The sequence below is a fragment of the Eptesicus fuscus genome, chromosome 16, assembly GCF_027574615.1.
Source record: "Eptesicus fuscus isolate TK198812 chromosome 16, DD_ASM_mEF_20220401, whole genome shotgun sequence".
In the NCBI taxonomy this organism is placed as follows: domain Eukaryota; kingdom Metazoa; phylum Chordata; class Mammalia; order Chiroptera; family Vespertilionidae; genus Eptesicus; species Eptesicus fuscus.
In genome coordinates, this window is record NC_072488.1 from 50,017,436 (window position 1) to 50,044,968 (window position 27,533).

Below are 27,533 nucleotides of genomic sequence, written 5' to 3' on the forward strand. Positions count from 1 at the left end.
GAGACAACATTAATCTCCTGCCCTCTCTACATTTTAATGGGCCTAATTTATCCCTATTATCTGCTCCCTTCACTGCTCAAACTCTGCGAAGAAAATATTCTTATCTCTTTCACCCTTCTCATTATTCTACTGCTTTTTTGCATTTTATTTTCCCTACTAACTTCAACTGATTCTGCATAGCATTGTTTATATTTACTTTTCATTATCAGCAGGATACATATCTATATATATAAAAGCCTAATATGCAAAGTGTTTCCTCAGGAATTCGACCAACCAGGAGTTTGCTTGCTCGCTATGATGTGCACTGACCACCAGAGGGTGGCTCAGAACATAGGACGGCCTGGGCCAGCAGCTGGCAGCCACTAGGGACCCTACCCATGCATGAATTTTATGCACTGAGCCTCTAGTATGAATATAAGAGTCTCCTCCTCCCTTCTTCCTTACTTGATCTACTTTCTATTGCTTCATTCTCTCTGTTCTAATCCTCCACATGCCTGTGATCAGTTGATGGGTTAATTAATCAACCAGACATAACTCAGAACCTATCCTGAGATAGACAGTGAAGCATCAGTCCTGGTATTCAAGAACTCACAGTCTGAATAGGGAGACACACAAATAGACAATTGTAATAAAACTAGAAGCCCAGAGCATGAAATTTTTGTGTGGGTACAGTCCCTAGGCCTGGCCTGCGATCAGGGCCATCTTCCCCGGCTGCTGGCCCCGCCCCCCACCGCCACCCACCCCTGGTTCCCTATTCGCCATCAGACAATCAGAGCTTGCCGGCCAGGGGGAGGAACCAAGAAGTTGGACATTCCCACCCATTTGCCGGCCCTGCCCCCCTCCACGGGTCGCCCTCTGTGTGTGGGACGACCGGCAGGGCAGGGGCCTTGGCCTGGAGCCACCCACATCCCCCACCATCCACCCCTGGTTCCCCATTCGCCATTGGACAATCAGAGCCTGCTGGCCAGGAGAAGGGACCTAGAGGTGGTCAGTGTGCCTCCTAGTGACTGGTTGAGTGGTCATTCTGGTCGTTCTGCTGTTAGGGTCAATTTGCATATTACCCTTTTATTATATAGGACTAGAGGCCCGGTGCTCGACATCCTCAGGGGATGTCCGACTTCCGCCGTAGGCCTGCTCCCCATGGGGTCCTTAGTGCTACCACAGAGGTGGGAGAGGCTCCCGCCATCTCTGCTGTTCTCTCCAGACATTAGCCCAGCTTCTGGCTGAGCGGCGCTCCCCCTGTGGGAGCAGGGGGCAGCTCCTGCATTAAGAGTCTGTCCCCTGGTGGTCAATGCATGCCATAGAGATTGGTCGTTCTGCCATCTGGTCGATTTGCATATTAGGGTTTTATTATATAGAATGCAGCACAGGCAACAATACAGATTTGAAGATGTTGTGGGAATACAGAGGAGGAGCTCCCACTCATGCCTAGGGGGCACAGAAGGCTTCCTGGAGTGAGTGACATTTTAGATGATTGTCCTTCTGATTGGTGGACAAATGGGTTGAATACCATAGTTTATTTCCATTCATAGCAAACTTGATAGTCAGTGGATATTGACTTCTGTCGCATCTTCAACAACTCAATAATATGTCCATTAAGAATATCTTATAAGGTACTTTGAAATGCCCATATAAGAAATAGTGTATTTATTGAAATAGAATCAAGCCCAACCTATTAACCCAGCCATAAATTCTGGAGCAAAATACTTGGTTTCTAACTGACTAAAAAAAAGGAAAAAAGAAAAGAAAAGAAAAAAAATTAACAACAACAAAAAAGGGGAAACACAGAGTGAGCTGCCTACAGGTCCTCAGCTGATTATTGTTTTTTGTTGTTGTTTTTTTTTTTTTTTAAGAGAGGCTTTCTTTTTTTTATTATTCTTTATTGTTGAAAGTATTACATATGTCCCCTTTTCCCCCCATTGTCCTCTCCCAGCCTGCCCCCCCCAGCCCCTGCCTTCATCCCCCACATTGTCTGTGTCTATTGGTTATGCTTATATGCATACAAGTTCTTTGATCTCTTATCTCCCCCCACCCTCCTTTAAATGCCTCTTTCCTTAAAGGTATCTCACCTGATTGTGATATTCTTACCTTTTCTACATCTTAAACTACTATCAGATTAGAAAGAACCAAACCTAAAGGGTTAAAAGTTCTTTGAAGGAACACGTCCTCACCCCAGAGAAAAGTGATCCCTAATACCTTAATAATGAAAGAGAAAGCAAACAAACTAAACCTATAAAACAAATTAACAAAGTCTATAAACACAAGTAGACCCTTGGAATAAAAAATAGCCGTAGATATTTAGTACCTTGATAACTCCCACGGTTGCCCCTGAATGCTAAAGAGCAGAGTGATTGGTATTAATAGTGATGGGCTAGAGTCAGCAGATAAAGGCTTATTTAGATTCAAGGAGCTTTATTTCAGAAGGTGAGGATGTTGGGTAATTTATGGTGGATACTTTCCCCAAAAACTGGAATATAATTTTCTTCTTTGCGGAAATACATTTTAATCAAATGACCACACATGGTTAACAGTTTGTATCCCTGTTGTTGGTGCTTGATGCTCCCGATTTTCATTTTGTGTGTTAACTGACTTTGTTATTCTTGCAGTTTCCCAGAAAGATAAATCTCTGCTATAGAGATCTTCCTGGATTTCGGAAGGCCCCCCTCAAATAGCAGGTGGCCCTGATGGCTTCCAAAGGGAAAATAGTTTCTTGTGTCAGCGGTATTTCCTCACCACTAAAGCTTCTTTTGCAACCTTTTAGGAAAGGAGATATGCTCATTTAAAAATCCAAAGTTCTGACATCTTGAGTATGAGTAATAGCAGGCACTAGGAGTTTGTATAATTGATTCAAGACAATGCACTTAAAACGTTTATAAAGCACTTTATAGATCATCAAGTGGCTTTAGATCTAGCCTTTCACATTACAATGAAGTATATTTTGTTCACCTTTCTGGTCACAGTAATCCATTTTAAGTGTTTCCTTTTCACAATTACCATAATAATCTGACTCACCATTGCCTTTTTTCATAATTATCAGCACACTCTCCTTAATAATAGTACAATTTATTATTTGTGTGTGTGTATGCTCACAGCATTACAGAATGTAGAGACATAAGGAACTAAAGATCTTCAACCATGCCAATGTAGAAGAAGACGTGGATTTTTCCTAATAGAATGTGTACTCTTAGAGATTTATTTTGTTCCTATTCCCGGTCGAAACATCATTATTGTGTGGACCCCAAGGAATCTTTGACTTTATGCATAGCCTCACTGGGGAGAAATATTCCTACACTGAGGCTTAGTGCAATTTGAATCCTGTGTGTTAGTATGGGCTAAATGGAGTATGTTACTATTTGAAGATCTGATTCTTGCTCCATCATGTACATATCTGCTGGAAGACTTTGCAAAGGCATATAATGTTTCCGAGGCTCAGTTTTATCATTTGTTAAGTGAAGGATTTTTATTTTTTACTGCACAGTACTATTTCTGAAATAGCCATGAGAAATCAATGGGGGATATTTTTATCTATCTATCTATCTATCTATCTGTCTATCTATATCTATCTATCTATATCTATATAGATATACATATAGGATGTGGCAAAGTAGTTTACAGTTATTTGCATGGAAAAATAATAGAATAGCTAATAAATAATAATACAAGAATAAACCCTGTGTTTTGTGTACTCACAACTATAAACCTACTCTTTTCCCACCCTGTGTATTTTTAATTTACTAAAATGAGTCTTCATCCTTCATTCTTTATGTCGAACAAACATTTTTTTTTAGAGATTTATTGCATACCATGTCTGTAAGAAAGGAGGGAGGGATTCTTGAAGAAGGGGAATGCAGAAATTCTGCATCCCATCTCTGGCACAGAAGCATTAGGGACTCGAAGCTCAGATGAAATTCCTAATACCCAGGCCTCAGGTCTAACTATATGCTGTGTTGTTTCTACAGCTATGAGCATTGTCTGTGACATATTTTAGCCATTCCATAAAGTTGAACACAAATATTTTCATGTTAATGAAGGCAGCAATTTCACCAATGAAAACCCATTTCTAATATTTATTACGTGAAGCCCGATGTTGCCTGAACTATTGCTCGGTGAAACCCTTACAGTGGCCACTTCTGGTGTAGGACTTTCTATAGAGAGGGCTTGTGACCTCTGGTTGGTTGGATTCCTGACTAAGGCCATAGCGGGGCTTAAACTAATGAACACGCACAAAATCTCATTGTCTTTGCTGAAGGGACTTCTAAAGTAAATGACAAGCATCATAGCAAGGGGTAAGGAAGCCTGAGGCATCATCAGGAAACACCAACAACGTCTTTATGATGAATGAAAATATCATTCGGAAACTGTTTCACTGACAACTAGCCTTTCAGGCTATTTTTATTCAGCCCACGCTATTTTGGAATCTTCTCCATAGCCAATATTCAGATCTCATTCTTAAAGGAGCCCTTTTTGTCAGAGCCCACCCAGCAATAAATCAGCAAGATTGTCAAATTGTCTGTAGTGTATCTCAAAATATTTCACATCCATGGCTGCACAAAGAGAAATGTTCTGATGCTGTGGATTATTTTAATCAGAGAATCTTCAGGGAACAACCTGGGTAAGACAATGAATGCATGTCTTTATTGTTTTACTGTCTGCGAAAGTATTGCCACACATATTGTATAAAATTAAAACGTTACAGAAAAATGCAATCTAGAAAACAGGTATCCCCAGTAACCTCATTTCCAAAGAGAACTGCTGTTGGTTGGTTGGTGTCTTTTTTGGCAGAATTTTTCCCATGCAAGAAAACATCTTTAAATAAATATTTTTAATCGGTTCCTAACAACATATTTTATTTTACAATATTTTAAATAATACATACTGGAAATATATCTCATCAGTACATAGACTATTGTTTAAATAACTGCAGAGTTTTCCATTTCTAATGTCAAATTAAAATCATCTTCATTGCTTTTTTGAACACATTCTTTGTGGCATACAGAGCAGCTTAAATAATAAAGAATATGCTAATACTAATACCAAAACCAACACTAATGAATACCCTGACAGACATCATAGAAAAAAACATTTCTGGGAGGCCTAGTTTAATCTGAGCTCTTTCCACTTTTTAGTGGCCCACAAAATGATAGTGACCCAAATAGACAATTTCTATGTGGTTTTGTAAGCAAAAACAGGACTGGTGATCATACACAATGCCAAGTGGCAAAGCTTGGTTTACTACCTTCAAGTACCCACTCTTACATTGGTCTCCAAATCCATAACTTCATCCGTATCTTCCAGATGACAATGGGGTCCTTTAGGGACCAGGGATGCCATAGTTGAGTCCCAACTTTTTCACTCATCAGCTTTGTAACTCTGTGCAAATTATTTAACCTCCCTGAGCTTTTTGGCCATCTGTAAAATGGGCCTAATGTCTGTTCACAGAGGATTAAATGAAAGACCTGGCTCAGGACCAGACCCCCAGTAGGTTTCAAGAAATGTCCCTGCCTTGCTGCCCAAATCCAAACCTGTTCTGAGGGAAAGATGATGATTTTTATTGTATTAGGTGCTGCCCTAGACCTCGCTGAATACAAATTTCACACTCACCCCACTACACTTGTGATTGTCATTTTTTAGAAACTTTACAATTCTTTTGTTGTTGTTCTTCATTTGCTTTTTCGCAACATGAAATACAGAGCCTAAGCTATGAGCAGAGTAGAGCTGCTATGGTTGGAATTGGGAAAGTGGCAGGAGCTGGCCCACTTGACCTTCTGCACACTGGAATCCCCTCTGCGGAGCACACCCCAGAACACAGCTGAAACCTTCTGTGGGTAGGCCACAATGCTTCCTTCAGGAACTGTTGCAAAAGAATCTCATGTATTAATGAGGCCATTTAATGGGTTAATAATCCATTATGACTTACCATCTCACAGTGTTTACATTTACCCTGCAATGACTTCATTCAGAACAAATTGTTTCTAAACGTCACACATAACACCAGGCAGTTAGAAGTTATTTCATTTTTCTAATTCTGGGCTGGAGTTGGAAGGGGTGGGAGGTTGAGGCATTGAGTACTTCCTGATATCGATACCACTTTCCATCAACTGTGAAAAACTCTATCACCCACCATCAGTCTGGCTCTACCCCCAGATAGGTGGGCTGCTTTAGGCTTCAAAGGGAAAGAAAACATTGGGGCATGTCTCTGCCTGTGCCCCTAAGAGCACCCAATTAGCAAGGAGAGATGCTATCTCTCAATTTTTAGAAAAAGTGTGCAATCTCTTGCATCACCTGGAGGGAAATGAACAGGCCTTCCAGATACCATCCTATGTTAACTGACAGCAGTTTGGGGATTAATACAAAGACCAGACCTTCTGTATTTGAAGGGGTTGCCCTGGGGCACACATCTTTTATGAACCAAGGTGACAAAGATGGACAGATAGGCAGTGCACCCAAGGAGTTGAGGGAAAGAGCTCTGGAATCAGAAGAGTCTGGAATTGAACCCAGATGATTAGCTTTATGACCTTGAGCATATTCCTTACCCTCTCTTAGGCTCAGTTCTCCGGACTGCAAAATGAGAATAGTAATAGTATTTACTCATAGGGTTCTTGTGATCATTGAAAGACATAATGCATGAGTAGCCCTTAGCCCAGAGCCTGGCACATAGTAAGGACTCAATAAAAAGAGCTTCCTTATGCACTCAACTTTCTCTCCACTTGACAAGGTGAAAGTATACAAAGTGTCCCCCCAAAATGTATACACATTTAACAGCTGATTGTTCAATTGATGTTTCTTTCTTTTTAGATATAACCCATTGGAATTAATAAGTATTCAAAGTGTATGTACATTTCTTGGGACACCCTCTTCTTAAGAGTAATTAGTATCATTGAATTAATACTACAATTTCATTCATTAATGCTTGGAATCACCTGAGGTATAGGATAATACAGAGTAAAACTATTTAATTGTGTAATTTAGTAATGGATGGTTACACACATCGAAACCTCAATTTAATATTAAGTAGAATAATATGCTAAGGATCTACAATCCAAGATATGATCCCCTATATATAATGCACTTGGGTAACTTGGCTCAGTGGTAAGTAATACATAGTGCAGATAGTGAAATCCATTTTCAGAAGCTAAAAAAAAAAAATTACAGCCAAGATTGAACCTTGACTGACTTACAAAGCAACCTGAGACATCTGCTACAGTATAATTTTGAGCATAAATCCCTGCAATGCTATATTTAAGTGCAATAATTCTATGCAATAAACTTTGTTCAGTATCCCATGATATGCACAGTAAGAACAGATTTAGCTGTAGCTATTTTTTAGCTATAGCTATTCAAGTCAACCAAATTATTGAGAACCTACTGGATTTTAGGCACTATTAATGTGAATATAAAATATTTCTATTGTCTTTAGTTATTTTAAAGGAAATTTTATTTTCATTTTCTCATTCAATTCTACCTAATTGAAGCCCCATGAGTTAGCTAAGCAAGGATCACAATTTCTATTTTATGTTACTTGTGTTTTAAAAATATACCACCTAATGTGAACCTCGAGATACTAGTCGTAAGTAAAACTACTCAGCAGCACATTCACCCACCTATATTCTTAATTAAACTTACTATACTGAAGAATCAACTTCTATACTTTCTTCACCTTCTGTATTTGGAATGCCTGGATTTAGAAAGGTTTAATTAACAGGAAATATATATACATTATACTTAGGATTACTTTTATGACAAAACCTCAGTCTTTTAAGTGTCTATCATAATCTAGCCCTCTAATATCTTAATCGGCACTGTTTTTATTAAATCCCTCCATTTTCTCTCCATGTAGCCACTTCAAGATAGGTTTCTCAAGGCAGCTTTATTTTTAATTACTCTGCATTCTAGATCATCTGTTCACATTTTTATGGCATACCAGATGTATGTTTATTCCTTGCCTCACAGTACATTAAGTTAAAACCAAAACAACAACAACAGCCTCAATAGTTTCACCAACTTAATACCTTGTCTTTGTTTTTTAACTGCAGTAATCCTGAAGGTACATGCTGAAGTCTTTCTTTCAAAAATATTTGTAAAAGTTGAACTCTGTCCTCTATTCTGACATCAAGATACTAAAGCATCAGTCTATGCCTCACACCGGGCCAAAAATTCACAATGTTCCTACCTCCCCAACCCCTTGAAATCATAGCAAATATTTTTGATGCCTTTAAGAGGTCTAACACTCAGGCTTACAAATCATAGAAGGTACACCAGCTTTCACATGGCACCAACCATGTTTCCCTCCCAGCATTCTGAATGCTTCAGTCACACCTTCTAGTGGTTTATTCCATGTTTGTTGCATCTCCTGGGCCTCTTGCTACTGATTATGGGAGCCCCTGTGAGTGTGCTGAAGACCAGCTATACACTCTCTCATCAAAAGTAGTTTTTCATGTGCATATCTAATATTGGCATCTTACGGGATTGTTAGCAACAGCATCTTTCTGTTTTTATAATAACCCACCAGGCCATGTAACTGTGAACCAAGTTCCTGGGGTGGGAAAGCTCACTCAGTGTAGAACTGCTGCTCTGTTTCAAGGCCTATGGCTTTCTAACTGAGATCAGGTGCTCTGTCTGAATGTTTTCTATCAGAATGGGTTCTTGCTGAGGAATCCCTGACCAGCTCCTTTTGCAAGGAGAGTGCTGTCAGACCCTTCTCCATACTCTATCAGAAAGGCCCAGGCATGACTTTGACCTAAGGTAAGATGTCTTCCCTATAAGGATGCAAAAAAAAAAAAAAAAAAGACCCTTTGTCTCAGGTTATTACAGTTTAGTAGGGGAGATAGCAGGTACATAAGTGATTGCAACACAATTTAGATAAATGCTGTAAGAGAGATGGGGAAGTATGTTCTTTCTCCATTGATTTTCATAGGTGGCAGAGATTATGACCAGCTTGGAGGATCAAAAGGTGTTGCCATTGGAAAGGTGACAGGAAAAATGGACTTAAAAAGATGAACACTGTCACACCAAGTAACTCAACAACAACAACAAAAACAAAAAAAACAAAAAAAAAAGAAAGAAAGAAAAGATGGACATCATTGAGATTTATGCAATTATGAAGAGATGAACATAATTGTTATGTTCATCTCTTGTTAAAGAGAATAGCATTAGTGAAAAGTTCTGTTAGAATGCCGTCTGTGGTCCAGAAAGGATCCAGATCAAAGAAAGGTGGTCACTTGGGAACAAGGAACATCCTGGAAGGCTCAGTGCCTGCCTAGGGAGTTTAACTGTGTTCTGAATGCCTATGTTTTCATAAGCAGTTTTTTAAACCCTGCCCCTTTTATTCAAAGTGAAACAAAATAAAAAGAAATACATCTCCCCCTTTTAATACAATTGAATATAATGACCACCTTAACTGTGAGGTTGAGTCTTCCTACCGGAGGTTTATTAGACTAGGCCTGACAGCATTTCTAGACCCAAGCCTTCCTCCCTTTCTTCCCTCCCAGCCCCCTCACAGGAGCACTGAGGGAGACAAAGGCCCCAAAGTCTGCTGATGTGCATCAGTCTCCCCACAAAGATCTGCAACTGAAAAATTGAAGTTAAAACTGTGAGCTCGCAAGACAGACATTTCCTCAGGAGAAATTACTGGGAACCCCCACTCCACCTCTTCAACTCTGCTGGTACCTGTAGACCCTATAGGAGAAAGTCTGAAGCCTTCTGAGGCTTAAGAAAAAGTCCTTGATGTCTTCAAAAATAGCATTAAACTGTATTTCATCAAATCTGAGGTGACATCAACTGTATGATGCTCTATTGTTTTATGATTACGAAGGAATTATACAATATTGCCTATTACTATTGTAAGACACCAGTGATTACAGAGTAGTTTGTCCTCTTTACTCTTCTCCTCTATTGAGTCTTCTTCCTTACTGACAGTTTATTTTTTAGGGCTCCATTACCTTTAAAGATGTCTTGAACTTAATGGCCCACTAGAACATTTGCACAATTCCCCATTATTGAAGGAGGCACTGGTAGACTTTTGGCTGTTTGTCCTAGGGCTCCAATTTGCTTTCTTTGCTGTAAAGGGTTGCATAGTGGTCCTGGCATGGTGATCTCAGGCCAGCTTGCAAATTAGAAGGCAGCTTCTTAAAATCCTTGCCCAAAATTGGGGCTTACAATTCTGCCCACCCTCATGGGATCCTGTATCCTAGGACTGGATAAGTGAAAGATGACTATTTACCAACCCAGTAACTGTGTTAGGAAACACAGGCTGAGTATGAACCTCTTCTTTTATATGCCACTCATTCCCACTAGATTAGTTTACTGGCATTCAGCTTCCTTTCTTCCATCTGTACCTTTTCCCCTGAATCATTAAACATTTCATGAAAGAAAGGGTGAAATGGCAGACACTGCACTACTCTGGTTTGACTCTCCTTGTTCTAGATATCTTATAAGCCTCCTGAGCTTGAAAAGAAGAAGGAAAAGGAGGAGAAGAAGGAGAAGAGAAGAGAAGAGAAGAGAAGAGAAGAGAAGAGAAGAGAAGAGAAGAGAAGAGAAGAGAAGAGAAGAGAAGAGGGAAGGAAAGAAAAAAGAAGGAGGAGGGGAAGGGGAAGAGACAAGAAGATAAGAAGGAACAAAGCAAAGAAGGAAGAGGAGGAGGAAGAAGAGAGAGTGAAGTGGTATTGGACAGCTAAAGAGCATTCAGATTAATGGTCAAAGTGTGTGCAAAACAGATTCTTTTGCTAGACTAATTTTTATAGGTTTTTAACTTCTGGAATTTATTCATGCAGGTTTAATGACCTCCAGTTGTAAGGCTTTAAATTGAAGGAGGTAGACTTTTTATCCAGTCGCCTTATCATAAAGCCAGTGCTTTAGAGAAGGTTTACTTCCTTCGGTGCTCAGACTCCTGGAAGGCTTTGCATTTCCCACTATTGCCACCTTGCCTACCTCAGGCACTTCGCAATCAGGGAGAGCAAACCGGTGGCAGGCACTCTCCATTGCCTGAATTCAAACACTTGGTACGTTTGCCACTTGGACAATATGTGGGGAGAAAGGAGGCAGAAAAAAAGCATTGATGACAAAAGCCACACGTACACCAACTCCCCCAAATCATCTTGACCTGGCTTTTTTTTTCCCAATTAATTTTACCTCTGCCTTCGGTATCCCAAATTATATTTATATGCAAAACAAATCTCACCTTAACAATAAGTCCAACTTATAGTGATCTTAGTCTGTCTGATTTTATATGATTCCTTTATTATTCATCAGTCACTTATGTTGTCCCATCCCGAACATAGCTTCCTTCTTTATTATTTAGATATTAAATTTGTTGTTGACTTTACTATATTTGAAAATGTTATTTCTAAGTGAAAAGACAAGGTTATGACTCAAATCTTACTTCTAAGAGACTCAGATCCTAAAAATTAGGCTGAAGCAACCTGAACCCCTCAGGATGCAGTGACTAGTGAGCTGCAGAGATACAACTAGGGCTCTGGTTCTCCAAACCCAGGTCTGAGTTCTTCCTGCTGCTTCGCGCTGTCACTGCGAGTGAATTGCTGAGCTGGAGGGTAAACCCTAGGGAGCTGGCTGGATTAAGGCCATGTGAAAAAGGTGAAGAGGCAGTACACGCCATCTCTTAGTATCTATAACACATTCTCTATCAGGCAGTGACTTTATGCCTAACTCTCAAATCCTATCACATGACCTTCACTGAATGTGTGTGTGTGTGTTGTTGTTGTGGTGTGGTGGTGGTGGTGGTGGTTTAGTTGTTATTTTAGTAAATAGGTGTTGAAATTTGAAAAACTAGAATGAGATTGTTTCTCTGGTGACTCCATCTAGACAGAGTCCTCCCAACGCTTTGGGAGTGAAATAGGCTGGTTTGGCTTGGAATTGTGTTCAGAAAAACCTCAACAACTTATAGTCATACAGCTATATCTAATTTCTGTTTTTTCTAAATTCCAGCATTCAGATGCCCATATTGGCCATCTTACTATCTGTCGATTGAGTGTGTAAATTCTACTGTCTGTCCAGTGTAACGGAAAGATCAGACAGGTTGAAGTTGGTGCTTCTCAGGATGTAACTTAGGTTTTCTTTGAGTAGTGTTCATTTCTGCATTTTTGTCTCTTTGTTTTGGGGAAAGAGCACTTAGTCAAGTCAGAGGCAAAAGTCAGAAAGCCAAGAAACAACTGTTGGCGTAGTGACTTGCCCTGTTTTTTACCTACTTTTCTCCCAATTTAGTCTCTTTGAATAGCCGTGTTACAGAATGTTCAGAATAAATCAATAACTGTGCAGGCTGCCTGTTGGAAAGGGAACGTAACTGCTACTTAGAGTAGCTCCTGAAAGCAACGCTGCTTTCCACAGAATGAGCTGGGCCCACATCTGGTTTGGATAATTTGACCCCCTTCTAAGTATTTGAGAGAATTTGACCCCCTTTTAAGTATTTGAATACTTAGAAGTATGTGAATCAATGCCCATCCCGGTGGATTTGGATGTGACTTGCAATCTTAGAAAGAGACATTATCCCAGCATTCCCAGCGTTACGATTTTCTAGACTCAAGGTAATCATAGATGTCACACCTGGCTGTTGGTATTGCTGGATGAGAGAGTTGATGCAAAGGAAGTGAGTGGGATGCAGCCCCACTATTCTAGGCACACAAAGCTCTGAGAGGGCCTCTTGGTTGCCCCAGCCCTCAAGCCAGAGCACCAGCTTTACCTTCTCACATCCCATGCCTTGTCCTCATCCTTTTGCTATAAAACTGCCATTGCTCTTGTGTCCCTAGAGCTCAGGGCCCTTGCTCACATGATAAAAAATTCAGAAGGCAGGACAGTCTCAACTTTTTGCTGCCTCTCTGCCCCCTCGGAGATGCCACCCACCTCATCCCCTGTTAATTTATACCAACCACCTTGTCTGCATGTGTACCCACCCTTGTTCACCTCTCGTCCATCATTTCTAGAGTATGTCCTCCATTGTGTCCTCTGGCCTGGGGCAAGGCTCTCCCACTTCAGTCTGAGCATCTGGAATGATGTCTGCACACTCATGGTTTCCATCTCTTCACCCTGTGCTCCTGTCTGGCCTCCCCGAGTTCAGGCCACCACATCTGTGCTTATTAAACCTACCACTGGCCTACCTCATAGTCCCTGCACCATTAGACCTCATCATTCAGGTAATCATTCTCAATTGCAAAGCACTTTTCTCCACAACCTTCTGGCTGCCACAGATGAAATCAAATTCTCCTTTTTGAAGTGAGAGCTCTAAAGACAGAAAGGTTATCCTCACCTTCTAACCCCCACTCCAATGCAGAGTGAATAGCCTGCATTAATTCAATCCTCCTCCTCATCAGAATCCCCACACACTTCACCTTCCTGAGTACTAACACATGGACCCTATTCTAGCGCGTCAGTATCTTTCTTAAAGGGAGCAGCACAATGAAATGGATGGTGGCTTGCCCGAGAGAGAGGGCAGGGCCACCCTCCTCCTCAGGAATATGTGTCCTGGCCCCAGGACAGTGTTTGAGCAGGTCCACTCCCAGAGCTCCACCCTCGTCATGGCTTACAGTTGGGAAAAAACATTTTAAACTTTTCCCTAAACAGTAGAAAAGGAGGACACGGTTGCCAATTTCTTAACTTTGTTCCTTTTAATCAAAGCTGCAAACAGGGAGTCCCACTTTGTGGAGAGAAATCTCATTTGTGTCTCTGGGCACTGCTTTAAGAACCAGAATTTAGGTTCTTAAGATTCATGACTGACTGATGCTGTGAAATCAGTTGTTTCTGGCTGCAAATCATGAAATCAGCACCAAGTTGATCATAAAAAAATGAAGGCTTTATGGTAAGTGGTTTAAGAAAAATGCAGAATATGAGTCCTTTGCGATGTATATGTTTTATAGCAGCAATTCCCTATTTTTAATTTTTTAAAAAAAATTTCCATTGCTATGGTAGGAAAACATCTTGAAGTAACTTCAATGAAAACGGCTATGTATACAGAATAACATATAATGGCTCTGTCAGACTTATTCTCTCACTAACTGAGGCATAAATCTAGGATGATGATGGCCTTTTTTCCCTGTAGAATTAGATTTTATTAAAATAGTTGCTTTGTATCTCATTCAGCCATGTGTCAAAGCAATGGGACCGTACAAAATGAAATTAGTCGATCCTAGTGTAAGTTAGAACAGAATCAGTTTCAATTTCCTCTGGATGTACTCCTCATGTTTGTCTGATGGTGGGTTCCTATTGTTTTTAAGTGATAGCCTTAACAACAACAACAATAATACTGATTAGATTCTAATAATTATTCTTTATCTCAATTCAGAAAGAATGTATATTATCCTTTTCCTATGGGATGAATATTTTTCTGTATCATGCTTTTTAATTGATCATCCCCACCATTAAGTCCCTCAAAAAGTTGAATAATCTTTACCGCCTGTGACATCCATTATCAAATGAGGGTCGAGACATTCCATCCTTATGATAGTCTTCGGTGGCTTCAGCTAATGGAACGTCCTTGGCTTGCTGGCGTTAAAGACAAACCACTCCTCCAGTTAACTGCACTTGGTCTCCCTCCATGGGCCTGTGGTTTCACTCTGTGTCCAGCCAGACAAATAGATATAACCATGACTTCATGAGAAAGGCAAAGGGCATGATGAGACCAGAACTCTCTTGAGAGGCCATAGGCCATTCCCTATGATGGCTGGGTCTTCAGAGTATTTACTGAAGCTCAAAGTCACACCCACGGCTGCCCGGAAGCTTGGGATACTAGTTGTCCAGATGTGTTTATTAGTGGTAGGCCCCACGCTGTTGCAGTACCAACCACAATTTCCAGGACCTCTGCTTGTGAATGTCATGTGTTCTCCCAGATCAAATTCAATGGGGAGACTGTTCACATGGGCTCTGGTTAGAATGGGCCTTCTGGGATCACGCAGCAGCCATGCTTCCCCTGCCTCCGTTTACCTCATGTCTCTCTCCATCTTGGGCTTGAATTTGGAGGCCTGTGTGGATGGTAAAGGCTTGATGAGAAGTCCTGATAATAAACTTCCCCAAGATACATCATGACCCTGGTGAGCAGAGGGACCTGAACTCCAGATAAGTAACTAAAATATGTGATATGGAAACGTCTCCTTCTCTCTCACATCCCTCCTCCCACCTCTCCTCTGGACACCTCACTCCACTCAGCTCCAGGAGGATGTTCATTGGTTCTGCTGTCCCATGCCCCACCCCACTTCCCCTTTATTGCCTTTCTGTAAAACCAGCCTGGAAAGGTCCTGCGCATGGGAGCGAGGGTATGTTATCGTGGATGCTAAACTTGAGTTAAGAACGCCTTTAGGAGATTCCCTGTCACGTTCATGCAGAGCTGTCCAATGTCACCCCCCTTTTCAGGTGACATGGCATATCTGAAGACAGGGGTCATCTATCCCAAGCCTCCTCTCAAGGATCCATTTATTATTTCTTCTCACTTCGTTGATACAAATGAGGTTAATTCCACAGCTCTGGGTGAACTGTCACGGCCTGTGTTTCCAAGGAGAGACACTTTAGGCATTATTCGTCAAAATTATAAGTAGTGCTGCATTTCTGAATATTTCCCGGATGTCAGATGCTGAATGAGGAATTTCCAGTGTGGCTTCTGTCTCCGTTCGTCCGCACACAGCACTGTCATGGGGGTGCTCTGAAGGCCGTTTTATAAATGAAGCACTGGAAGCTTGCCCCCATTTGGCCTGGCTCCTGATGTCATGGGCTTGCCTCGCCTGTGACGGCACTGGCTCCTGCTGTCAGGTACGCATCCTTCGCGGGGAGAGCACAGACAGCAGCCGCTTCATGCCTTTGCTGACGGCTCCTTCTGTCCGTGGACGTGAATGAGCCCAAGTCTTGCCTCTGGTGCTGATGAGCCCTGAACCTTGCATGGCGTTCGTCACATGCACAGGGCAACTCCTCCCCCCTCTGCTCTTCCACAGAGCATCCCCCCCCCCTACACCCCTCACTGGGCCACAGATGTGGGCAGGATTGATTGATGAAGAAACATAGCGAAGATGACATTTATGACTTGCCTGCGAGACCTAGGAAGTACTTGGGTGTTTGGCAGTTTACTGATGCATAAAGACAAAAGCCCAAAGACAGAGCGTCTGTGACAGGACCGCGGTGGAGAATAACTATCTGCTTTATTAACTTCTCGTGTGGCCTAGACACTGGTAATCTGGAAAAACTTGGGGAAAGGAAAGTTGCCCAGGGAGCTTTGACCCCCAAATATGCCTTTGGCTGTGTAGCTGGTGGTTTGGTGGTCAGCGCAGACACCGTGCATTATGAGTCCCCAACAGGCCAAGCTGCTTCTCTGCCTGTCAGGACTAAACTTGGTCAATCTTCCCAGGAATGCACACGTCAGGACCAGTGTTCAGGAAGATTATGTCATTAGCCAATGTCATGGCCATCATTTCCCTTAGATTGTGGTCCAATGGGCCTGACCCCTCCCCTGACACCCCTTTAACTTGCTATTGAGTTGCTGCCTCATTTTGATGTCACAAAGAAGATGCCCAAGCTGGTTGGGAGAGCTTGTTACGAGGGATTCTGAAATCGCTGTCAGAGTCATTGTTCACTGCACGCCAATGACTGTTAGGAGAAAGGGACACATGGGCCAAATAGGGGGTAAAGCTGACCGCAGCCCAAGTAGTGTTGAAGGTAAGGGTTGAATTGCTTAGGTAGCATCACTATTTGGGGCTTGTGTGCTGCTTAGTCACTTGTGATTGCACTAGTCCTGAGTGTAGAACTTTATCCTCCTTCCATGCTCTCTCTCATACGTCACAGCAAATCTGAACTCCTGAATTATGTCAGTCATTAGTAATTTGTGTGCACACATTTTAAATACAAATGTCCAACCCTGTTTTCTGAGAGTAGATGGACAGTATTTATTCCATGCTAAAGGAATCCCACACATATAATCAGTGGAAAAGAATGATTTTCGAAAGATAGCTCCCTCCTTTTCTAAACAAATGGAATTTTCTGTATCACAATTATAAGAGGAATCGGATGCCTGAGGATCATGGGTGGTTTTTCATCATCCCGTGGGTGTAATGGGCATTGTGGGGTTTTCCATGCCATCCATTTCCATACCCTAGATGCCTGGGTGGGTCTAGAAATCCAGGTATAAACCAATCAGTTTTTGCCGTTCATTCATTTCTGATCACATGGAACGATCCATGAATGAGTGTCTGTTCTAATTTGAAAAATCACATACCAAGAAGGGAAAGTTTTCTGGGGATTTGGGCAACGTGTTCTCTCTCTCTTGGGAGAAAGCTGGAAGAAAAACTGTTTCTGTCTTTTTCTGGATATTGTCATCCACGGTTACAAACTATTTTGTTGTTAGCCTGAAGGTGAAGCTCACATGTGGAGGCAGTAGAGAATGTCAGGGACAGAGAACTGGAGCCACTAGAGTTGAATACCAGAGCCCACCTCAGCTTTGTCTTCCAGTCCTCCCGCTGACTAGTCCTGGTCTCACATGGCCCCCAGCCCTAACTTCCTGCCCTTGGGTGCGTGCTGCCCTTAGATAGCACTGAAGGGGTTCTATTTCCTGTGGCCAAAGAACCTCGGCTGAGACAAGCAGAGGTTGTTTCCACCCCAGTTTGTAGATGATACAAGTGAAGATGAAAAAGGTTAACTGAAGCTGATTTGTAGCAAGTTGGGAGTCAGCCCAGATTCCCTAACTTTATAATTTGTGTGTGTGTGTGTGTGTATGTGTGTGTGTGTGTTTCATTTCACTTGCTGGTTAAGTGACCAAGAAAGACCAATTCATCTACTTTATTCCTAAAACATTTTGTGACCGTTGCCTCTCATATATCAGAGAAAAGACAATTACTGTTGAGCTGCTTTTTAACATCCTTGACAAAAATTAAATGGGTTACAAACCACCGGACTGAAAACAAAGAAGGTTAAACGGGTAATAACCAGAGGTCTATTTACTTAGCTATTGATACAGAGCACCTTCTTTAAATCATCCAGCACCTGCCAGCCTGGGCTGTATCACTACAATGATGAATTACCTTTGGATGAATATCTGCAGGTCTGCACAGCAGGGCACTCCTGAGTAGAGGTGCCGCTTGGAGAAGCAACCCCACTGAAAAGCCCGTCTCTTCTGATCAAGAAACTTCCAGACCTCCCATCTTCCCTCCGTGCAGCTGCTCTGATGAATAACTGCATTTTATTCTTGCAGTGACACCCCCCGAGCCCCCCAAATTAATTTTAGCATATGACACATAGCCTCCAAATTTAATGAAAATCCACTCAGCCATTATCTGTGATATGACAGACAGACTGAAACTTAATTATATTGACATGGATTTGAGCTAATGCTATCATACTTTACTAGGGAAAGCATCTCTTTATGAGTGATTTCAATGAGCAGTCAGATTTGGAAAGCACAGCCATGGAGAAATAGCTGTGCAACCAATGGCAATAACACCTTTAGGACACTCCTCTGGGCAGTAGCAGAATGGCATCCTTACTCACCGAGGTAATAACAACTAGATTGTGGCTTAATAACCTTGAAGAAGTGTTAATAACCTTGTAGGGGGCTACACAGGATTCTTTCTCTCTTTGAAGTTGCTTCAGAAGTGATAAATAAAACATATGTTGTATAGTATCACTACCTTAAATCAGAGGATTTGTATAATCTTCTTCCACTCCCATGCCCAAGTAAATGATATAAAAGGTATGACTGTGCCTTAAAGGAAATATTACATATACAGGATGTATAAATGTTCCGAAGGTATTAGTGTTCTTCCCCCCACCCCCATCCTTTCTCTTTGGGCTTCCAGAGAAAATGCTTTAGTCATTAGGGTCAATAACCTACCTTTCATTTTGTAATCTTCCTCTAGGAAGGGTTCTTTCTTTTTCTGATGATCTCTTAAAGTTAAAAGTGGAGATCATGTCATCCTGAAACTTGGATTGATACTATTGAGAGTGGCTTAGCGGATTGGAGTCATATGGAGGAGATGACCATGGGCAATGGCTGAGGCAAGTGGGTGAGGAATGGATGATAGGAGATGTACTGAGGGCTCTTGCCATGGGCTAGAGGAGAAGGACTGAGTATCTGGGCCACAGTAGAAATAACAGGAATGAAAGAAGAGGGAACCATGATGGTCCATTTTATGAAGATAGGGAAATGGTTAGTGTAATATTTTCTCTATTCCAGGAGTTAGCAATTATTTTTTTCTGTAAAGAGACAGATAATAAATAGTTTCTGCTTTGTGAGCCAGTTTCTGCCACAACTTCTCAACTCTTCCATAAAACAGCCATAGACAATAATATATAAATGGGTGTGGCCATATTATGATAATACTTTTATTACAGAAAAAGTTGGTGATGCTTTGGCCCAAGGGCCATCTAATCACTTGTTTATAAAATCTGTTATTAAAGTAAGTACTAGATTAATTGGTACGTGGTGTGTCTAGTTCCAAGCCTAACTCTTAGATTTATTAAAATTCAGAATGCACAGGGATGCTAAAGATTATTAACCCTCTTTAAGTTCAATAGTATTTTTTCAAGGCTCATTTGTGCCATTATTATTAATAATATCGTAAGTACCCAAATCTGCACACATGAAAGCAAACTTATTTGGTACATAGAGCTAAGCATAGCACACTTCTTTCTGTAAAAGAAGGATTGCAGTAATTGACCCTGAGAACCAGAAACCCTGGAAATAACAATGCAATCCTGTGTAAGCAGAGAGCCCAATACTGTACTAACAACTCTAGGAAACTTTTCAAAGTATTGGAGAAGGTATTTCTGTTCTTGAGAAATTATCAATCCCTGTAGTGGAAGCCAGCTCAGGCCAAGTGTGCAGCCCTATGGTCCCTGAGTGGAGCAGATACAGCAGCGGGTGGCTATTGGCTTATTTGCACTAGTCGGAGAGTCATTTGATTGTAGGACGCACAAGCTCACTCAAGTTAACTCAGATAATTGAGGTTTATGGTAGGAAGATTGGGATCACTTCCATTTGCCTGAACCTCATGAGAACAGAGAGAGAACTCTCACTGTATCAAGGAAAGCAAAAAAAACGTATTATTGGTGTCCCTCGTTCAGGCGCCATAATGCTGGGGTTCTTTTCCCAGCCTTACAAAGGTTTCTGCATTCTGGAGAAAGGGGATGATTAGATGATTAAGAAGGAGTTCAAGGACGAAAGATAATTTTGAAAGGCATTGGGGGTCAGAGGATCTCCAGCTGAAGGAGCTAAAGACTCTTTTCCTTGTCTAGGACCCCATGCTTTTATTATAACACAATTTTTCCCTAGGCAAGGTGGAAATATACACTTCAAAGGGTAAGGTATCAAAGGGTACAGAAGCATTGTCAGTTTGGGGAATAGCCTACAGCTGTTCAGGTGTTTGGCCAACAGGAGGCAATAAAATGCCCTGAGCTGTCTGGCAGTTAACAGTCCTATTCAGGTTTGGGGGAAGTGCTGTTTAGCTGTTTCCAACAGGTAAACTACATATGTGGCTCACCCTTGTTGAGCCACCAAAGTCCCATCAACCTTTTAATGGAACTCTTGTAATTATTACATGCTGGAATTGGTTCCAGGCACCATATTCCTGTGAGGAATCAAGACACCTGGGTGGTAGGTCTCTTTGTCACCCCTCCCACATTAGTAGAGTTGCATTACTAATGCAAATCAGTGGTTTTCTGTGACTCTGCTTCTATTGTCATCGATAGTTAACAAACTCTCTGGATCTTGCTTTCAAAGTCTCAAGGCAGCTGAGATTAGTGGTCAAGTCAGGGGCGCACTGCAGTATGGGAGGTTGATGATCTCTTCCACACAGTCATGCTGCTATTCAGCCTCTTTCCATCTTGTGTCTTCTCCCTCCTCCGTGCCTTGTAATCCTCTCTGTTCTATGTACAAATAAGAGCCCAGTCACTGACAGTTAATTTAAGGGATGCTGGGAAATGTAATCTACCTGTGTGTTCAGGACGAAAGGGAAATCGAGTAGGTGAACAACCAGCGAGTCTCTAAAAACACAGAAAAGCAAGATGTAGATTACCGCCTCTATTTGCACACATGGGCCTGAACTTGCTTGTATTCGTTTGTCAAAAGCCTTAGGTTTTTAGGTTTGAAAATCATTAAAAGTGAAGTAGAGTTTTCCTGGGCTCATTCCTTAAAATAAACATTTAAAAAATGTGGCTAATTGGAGATAGAGAAACCCAAATGGTAGGATCCCCTTACTACTACGTGTGATCCAGCACCAATTTGTATCCCTTACAGAGTTTATCACTACACAGAGAGAAGGGACTTTTCCCGAGACTCTGCTTTAAGAGGGCCAGCAGGAGCACGTAGAAAGAAAGGCAGGTTTTACTTTTGTGCCATTTCAATAGCTAATATTACCCTGGCTTTTCAAGGATCCCATCCCATTTTCAGTCCATGTAACCTAATCCTCGGATCAGGGAACACGGCCACAGAGATGTGTGCTTGTCATAAGTCATACAAGAGAATAAATATCCTATATGATTGCATCAAGGGCATGGAGACTCTGATCCCAGCCCTGCTTAATCCAGGGTGGTGACCTTGGATATGTTACTTCATGCCGGTAATTTTACTGGGGATTTGAGTGTGCTTTCTTTCAAACATATCATTTTAGAGAAACATGAAGGCTGGCTCTTGTGTGTTTTCTCAGTGGTGTTGGGAGATGCTAGCGGGAGAGGCAACCTTGTTCCTTTGTGTTGTTGCCGTCAACTTCCAAGTAGGCCTGCCCTTCACACTGGAAGTTTCCTCGGCGGTAAAGGGAGATCGGGTGGACTTTGCCAGTGACAGCCCCTCTACGTCTCAGCTTTGGGCAAGAAGACTTGAATAGCACCTCCAACCATGAGGTGCTAAGGGTCTGTGTTGATTTATCAGAGAGATGCGTTCTCAGAATGGCTTCCTGCATGTGGAACAGGGGATTACGAAATGAAGTAGGAAAAGGAAGGGGACAGTTTTGTGAAGATTCCTGGGCCAAATGCTGCTGGGTTCTGGTGGCCTTCAAACTATCCTTTATTTCAGGCTGCTGTGTCCTGCTCCCTGGCAGTGTGTCTGGGTGTCATTGCTGCCAGTTGTTCTGGGTCCTGGCCTGCTCTCTAATTCCTCACCCCTTTTACTTGTCCCCCCCTCATTCCCCCCCCCCCCATAGCTATTCTCCTGGCCTATCTCTTAAACTGACATCTCGGTGCCAGTGCCTTTTAAGGATGCACTGCCTGGGATGAGCAGATCCCCATCCAGAGACAGGAGCTCCTAGGCCCCGCCCCGCCCCGCCCCACCCCACGCCGCCCCTCTTCCTGGGGTGTAGCAGTGCATGCTCACCGAAAGCATCTGGAAACAAATTCCATTTTTACTGTGGGACTTCAGGGAGTGGCATTACTCAAGATCATCCAAGGCCCCAGAGCAAGGTGTCATGGCCACGTGGCGGGTGAGAAGGGGACTGACGGAGGTTTGAGCAGTCAAGGCCCTATAACTGCTCCCCGCATGGAAGTCTTTTTCTCTGCAAAGAGCTGGCCTTGAAAGGCTCTGGTTGGTTCCCCAGGACTTAATTGGTATAAGAACTAGCATTACCAGGAATTAATTAGAAGACCCTAAGTCTTGATAAGCATTTGTTACAGGCTGCTGAACCTTTTCATGATGAAGCTGGGGAAGGGGCTGGGGAGGGAAGCATGGAGGATGTTTGACAGGCGGATGAGGAAGAGACTTTGTAGATAATGTGGGGAGAGAGGTCCCTGAGTAATGGTGGCTCACTTAGGGAACATTCCGAGGCTCCCATGAGTCCCATGCTCTTGTAGAATTAAGAACATGTGACAGTTCCTGACAAGTTACTTGGCTTAGCTGTAAAAAAAAAAAAAAAAAAAAAAAGTATCCTCTTGGTTTATGAAACATGCCTGGGGACTGGCATGTAGGTTAAGAAACACTTTGACCTGGAAGGGAAATAGAGATGGAATAGAAGGAAGGAATAAAGTCATCAGGGTAAGTAAAACTAGATTTTCAGGCCACAAGATGTCAAAGTGGGGAAATCATCCAACCTTGTCTGCAATTCTATGGAATTCACCCCTCAGTGATGTATCACAGCGATTAGTACTGGCCACCTAGTGTCAGAAATTGGAACAGCATGCTATTTTGTGGGTCCCTGTGTGTTCCTGGGAGACTTAATAAAGCCCTCATTTACAATAGAAACTAGTTATTATAAAAATGTGAAAGAGAGGCTTAAGATATTTCACACCAGAGGAAGTTTTTAGCATCATAACAGTATAATTTTCACTCAATTCAGCCATCTCAAGATTAGATGACCTAAACCATGATCATAAGTGAATATGGTACCTTCCTTCTACATGTTCAATCCATGTTTGTGTTTGGAAGGTACAATTATGCTATCTTTAAAATGCCGGTTCTGGATGCAGTTCTTACTATATCCTACTTTGGTGTGATCTGAAAAGAGTGTTCTCGTGCTGGGAATATTATCAGTGTGCCGGGAATAACTGTCCAGGAGTTGAGACTTGGTTGACCACCCAGCTTAGTTATGCCAACAGTGGATGACTGTTAGAAAGCCATTTATTTATATAGTGCAGGTATGTTTGCATCTGTATGTCGTGTGTGGTATTGTGTATAAATGCAGTTCTAAAATTAAAGTAACTATGACTATTCCTACTTACCTCTCAGGAACTATTGAGGGAACCTAAAAATAAGTATTTATTGAACACCCTCAGTAAGCTGAGTCTGGTTCATCTCTAAATGGGACATCTAAGATACATGCGAGATAATGATGCACAATGTAAGTCATCAAATGGCCTTGGTTTTAGCATATCTTAGAGAATATGCAGAATGGCTTGAACCCAAACCAGATTTGAAACCTCATTTGTTGCCAATACCAATACTTTGTATCCCCAGTAACATACTGTCTTTGATATTTTCCAACCCAATAGCCTAATATTTCTGTCATCTCCAAAGATATGTGTGCCATAATTCAACTTCTTTTTAACACATTCCCTTTTAAACTTGTCTCTGGAGTGTTGTCCTTGGTCCATCCAATTTCTCTGGTTTGCACAGTCTATTAACATGTACTAGTAATCTTACTCATTCCGTGTCTAAATTTCTGTTTTTCTGTTTTCTCCACACAACATAACATCCCATGAAAACATTATTTTTATAATATTATATCCATGATTTTATCTTTCTTTTCCTACTCCCTCATCATTAATGCTGATGTCCTTAGCACCATAGTGTAGTGTTATGTATTGAGCCAGAAGAGCTCAGATGGAAATAGGTGGTCATTGAGAGCACTATGGTGAGACTAAGGTGACCTGGGCCTTTATGAAGAGGGAAGATTTGACTATTCAAGAGGATTAGTCTATAATGTAACACAGGGGGGACTTTGGGTTTTCTAAAGTATCAGGGTCTGTTTCAGATGTAAGAATCGTAGAACTCTGAGATAGAGTGGCATTTTATGATCCAGACAGGTCCATGAATACCCTCCTCACTTCTCTATAGTGCCCCCGGTTCCCATGGCAATGTTGGAAAAACAGGGAAGGCAGCAGTGGAAGTTGAGTTGTCCGTTCAGGGAGGTAAAAGAGCTCTGATTTGTTCTGGCCAAAGACCAATGCTGGGAAGCTGGGTGGTACCAGATGCTCCCAAAGAGAACCCACCCTTTTATATTAACTCCACCATTTACCCCAATTATACACAAATTGTACACCTTGAAATCAGCCCTCAAGGATGCCCACTTTTTCTTATCCAATCTGTTGTCACATTTAAAGGCCAGTTATAAAATAATCTTCAAAAAATGTTACTCAACAATCTGGAATTTTGTTTTTGCCTGTAAATATGACTTACTTTATACAGCTTTTTAAAGGGGAATACTTTTAACACACTGCTGTATTTGTTTACTCAATGAGCAGGAAAATTGAAGAGTGTCGATTAAATGAAAACTTCACCAAACATTTTTTTAAAGTTTCTTTGAAAATGGTAAACAGTCATTGGAGGTAGGCAGGAGGAGTAATTGGTAAATGCACAGTAAATTCTATTAGTTTAAAGCATTTTAGGAACATTTCTATTTTATAAGATAGCCCTCACCTATATAGCCCTAGATATAGTATAGATAGATAGTATATCTATATATATAAAAGCCTAAGCAACCAAACAACTGAATGACCAAGCGACCGAATGACGAGTTGCTATGACGTGCACTAGCCACCAGGGAGCAAATGCTCATTACAGGAGCTGCCCCCTGGTGGTCAGTGTGCTCCCACAGCCAACCTCCCTTGGCCAACCAACTTCCCACAGTCCCTTTCCCCGGCTGGCCAGCCCCCACATTGACTCTGATTGGGGGGAACTGGCCAGCCAATCTCCCACAGTCCCTCCCCCTGGCTGGCTGGCCCCCCTGATTGGCCCTGATAGAGGGGGTGGCTGGCCAACCTCCCACGGTCCCTCCTTCCAGCTGGCCAACCCCCTGCAGTCCCTCTCCCTGGCTGGCTTCCCGCCCCCACCCAATTGCAATCATGGCCAGGCCAAGGGATCCTACCAGTGCACGAATTTGTGCACCTTACCTCTAGTATTATATAAATTTCTTCTCCATATTACACCCATAATTTTATTTGTTCCTGCTCCCTCATTAATACTGTCCTTAGCACCATAGTGCAAATTACAGGTATAGATGTCAGATGAGCTCATGTGGGAATGTGTGACCATTAAGGGCTTCCTGGTGCAGGCATTACATATATATGCCTATATGTAATTTCTGTTTTATGAGGTAGAGTCCATCTATATCGGCCTGTAACTCTGAGTTAGTGATGTTCAGTCCCAAGCAGGGGTTGGACCCTTAGCGTAAGTTAACTTTGCTCTAGATTAATGCCCGTTGTTCATCAAGAATCAAAACTACTTTAGCATAATCTGTTGATGAGAGTTAAATATTTCACTAATCTTAATTCTATCAGTTACAGATTCAAGACTCCTTTGTTCCAGGAGAGGGTGCTGATCTAATAACTACCCACCAAAGAAGTTAATCAGCAGCTGAAATTCACAGTGAGGGAAATTATCATGCATTGAAGTTTCTAGAAGAGTGAGGATGTTTTAGCAATACTGAGGGACAAAAGAAAAAGGGTTGAAAACGAAATCACCTTGAAACTTCAGCCAGCTCATTAGATTCTGTGAATTCCATCTAAGAAAGAAATAATGTCAAACATAATTGAGACAGGAAAGGGTTTTTATGCTAAAAAGCTATTGTCTGTTCTGGGGCAAAATTCAGAACTTGGGAAGTGAGTGTTTTCTCTCAGGGCCGCTGGATTTAAAGGCTGTTGTATCCAAGGATGTTCTCTGTGGCATCACTCTTGCTGTTTGCACAACCTGCAAATATGATCCAAAGCCCCGAGTTATAATTAAGGACCTTGTTACACCATAAAAGATTTTCAAATTTTAATCTGTGACAACCCACACAGCACTCAGGGCTTAAATACTTTATTGACCAGGCTGGCAGGCTGACTCCTCTGTTCGAGCCGGGAGCGCCCTGCTCCGATTTATCTCTCCCACACTACATATTTGTAGTCATAAATCTTTTGCTAGGCTCTCTGAACATTAAAAATAACCTGGCATTGCTGGCTTTTCTTCTGGCGCTGTGAGAGCCCAATCAAAGGTGCCAGCCTCCCCCTGGCCTTTTTATGTAGTGCTGGGCAGGGAATGTCCACATCCATCTTGGCCCTCCCTGTCTAAGTGTCAACTCGGAGGACAGCGTTTCTAGTCCAGGTTTCAGCTCCCTGCTCACTGAGGCCTTCCTTAAGCTGAGCAGCAGCCCCGGCCCAACTGGTCCTTAGCCAGGCTGCCTCATTCGTTCCCTTGCCTGGATGATGACTTTGGGTGGGTGTGTCTTCTTCCTTCTGTAGGATCCTACTAGATCAGTGGTTCTCAACCTTCCTAATGCAGCGACCCTTTAATACAGTTCCTCATGGTGTGGTGACCCCCAACCATAAAATTATTTTCGTTGCTACTTCATAACTGTAATTTTGCTACTGTTATGAATCGTAATGTAAATATCTGATATGCAGGATGTCTTATGCGACCCCTGTGAAAGGGTCGTTCGACCCCTAAAGGAGTTGCGACCCACAGGTTGAGAACCGCCGCTCTAGATGGTGCTGCCCCCAGAGCCAGGCCACTGGGCTCTCACTGGAACCACAGAGGAGAGAAAGGCAGAGCAAGCAGCAGAGGGCAGGGTACAGTTTCTGAAGATGCAAAGGAGAACTCATCCCAGTATAGGCCGGAAGCGGAGCACAATTAGGCTCTAAACTAGACAGCCCACAATTATGCGACTGGCACGTTTAAAGAAAAGAACAGCCCTGCCATGCATGGTTCTGTGGTTGAGTTTCGACTTATGAACCAGGAGGTCATGGTTCAATTCCCAGTCAGGGCATATGCCTGGGTTGCAGACTCAATCCCCAGTAAGGAGTGTGCAGGAGGCAGCCGATCAATGATTCTCTCTCATTATTGATGTTTCTCTCTCTCTCCCTCCCTCTCTGAAATTAATAAAAATATTTTTTTAAAGAGCAATGTGTTCCAAATGTTATGACTGTCTTCTAACAAG

The 27,533-nt window shown here is 42.1% G+C and overlaps 1 protein-coding gene across 7 annotated transcripts in view; it reads left to right on the plus strand.

Moving 5' to 3' along the window:
• CTNNA2 (catenin alpha 2) overlaps nucleotides 1–27,533 on the plus strand; it is a 982,769-nt gene that overhangs the window by 520,071 nt on the left and 435,165 nt on the right. The window contains exon 7 of one of the 7 annotated variants that reach the window (XM_054728045.1): nucleotides 23,531–23,539. The exons of the other annotated variants lie outside the window; for them this stretch is intronic. Coding sequence (XP_054584020.1) covers nucleotides 23,531–23,539 — 9 coding nt within the window. The remainder of the gene's footprint in view (nucleotides 1–23,530; nucleotides 23,540–27,533) is intronic. 7 annotated transcript variants of the gene reach the window in all.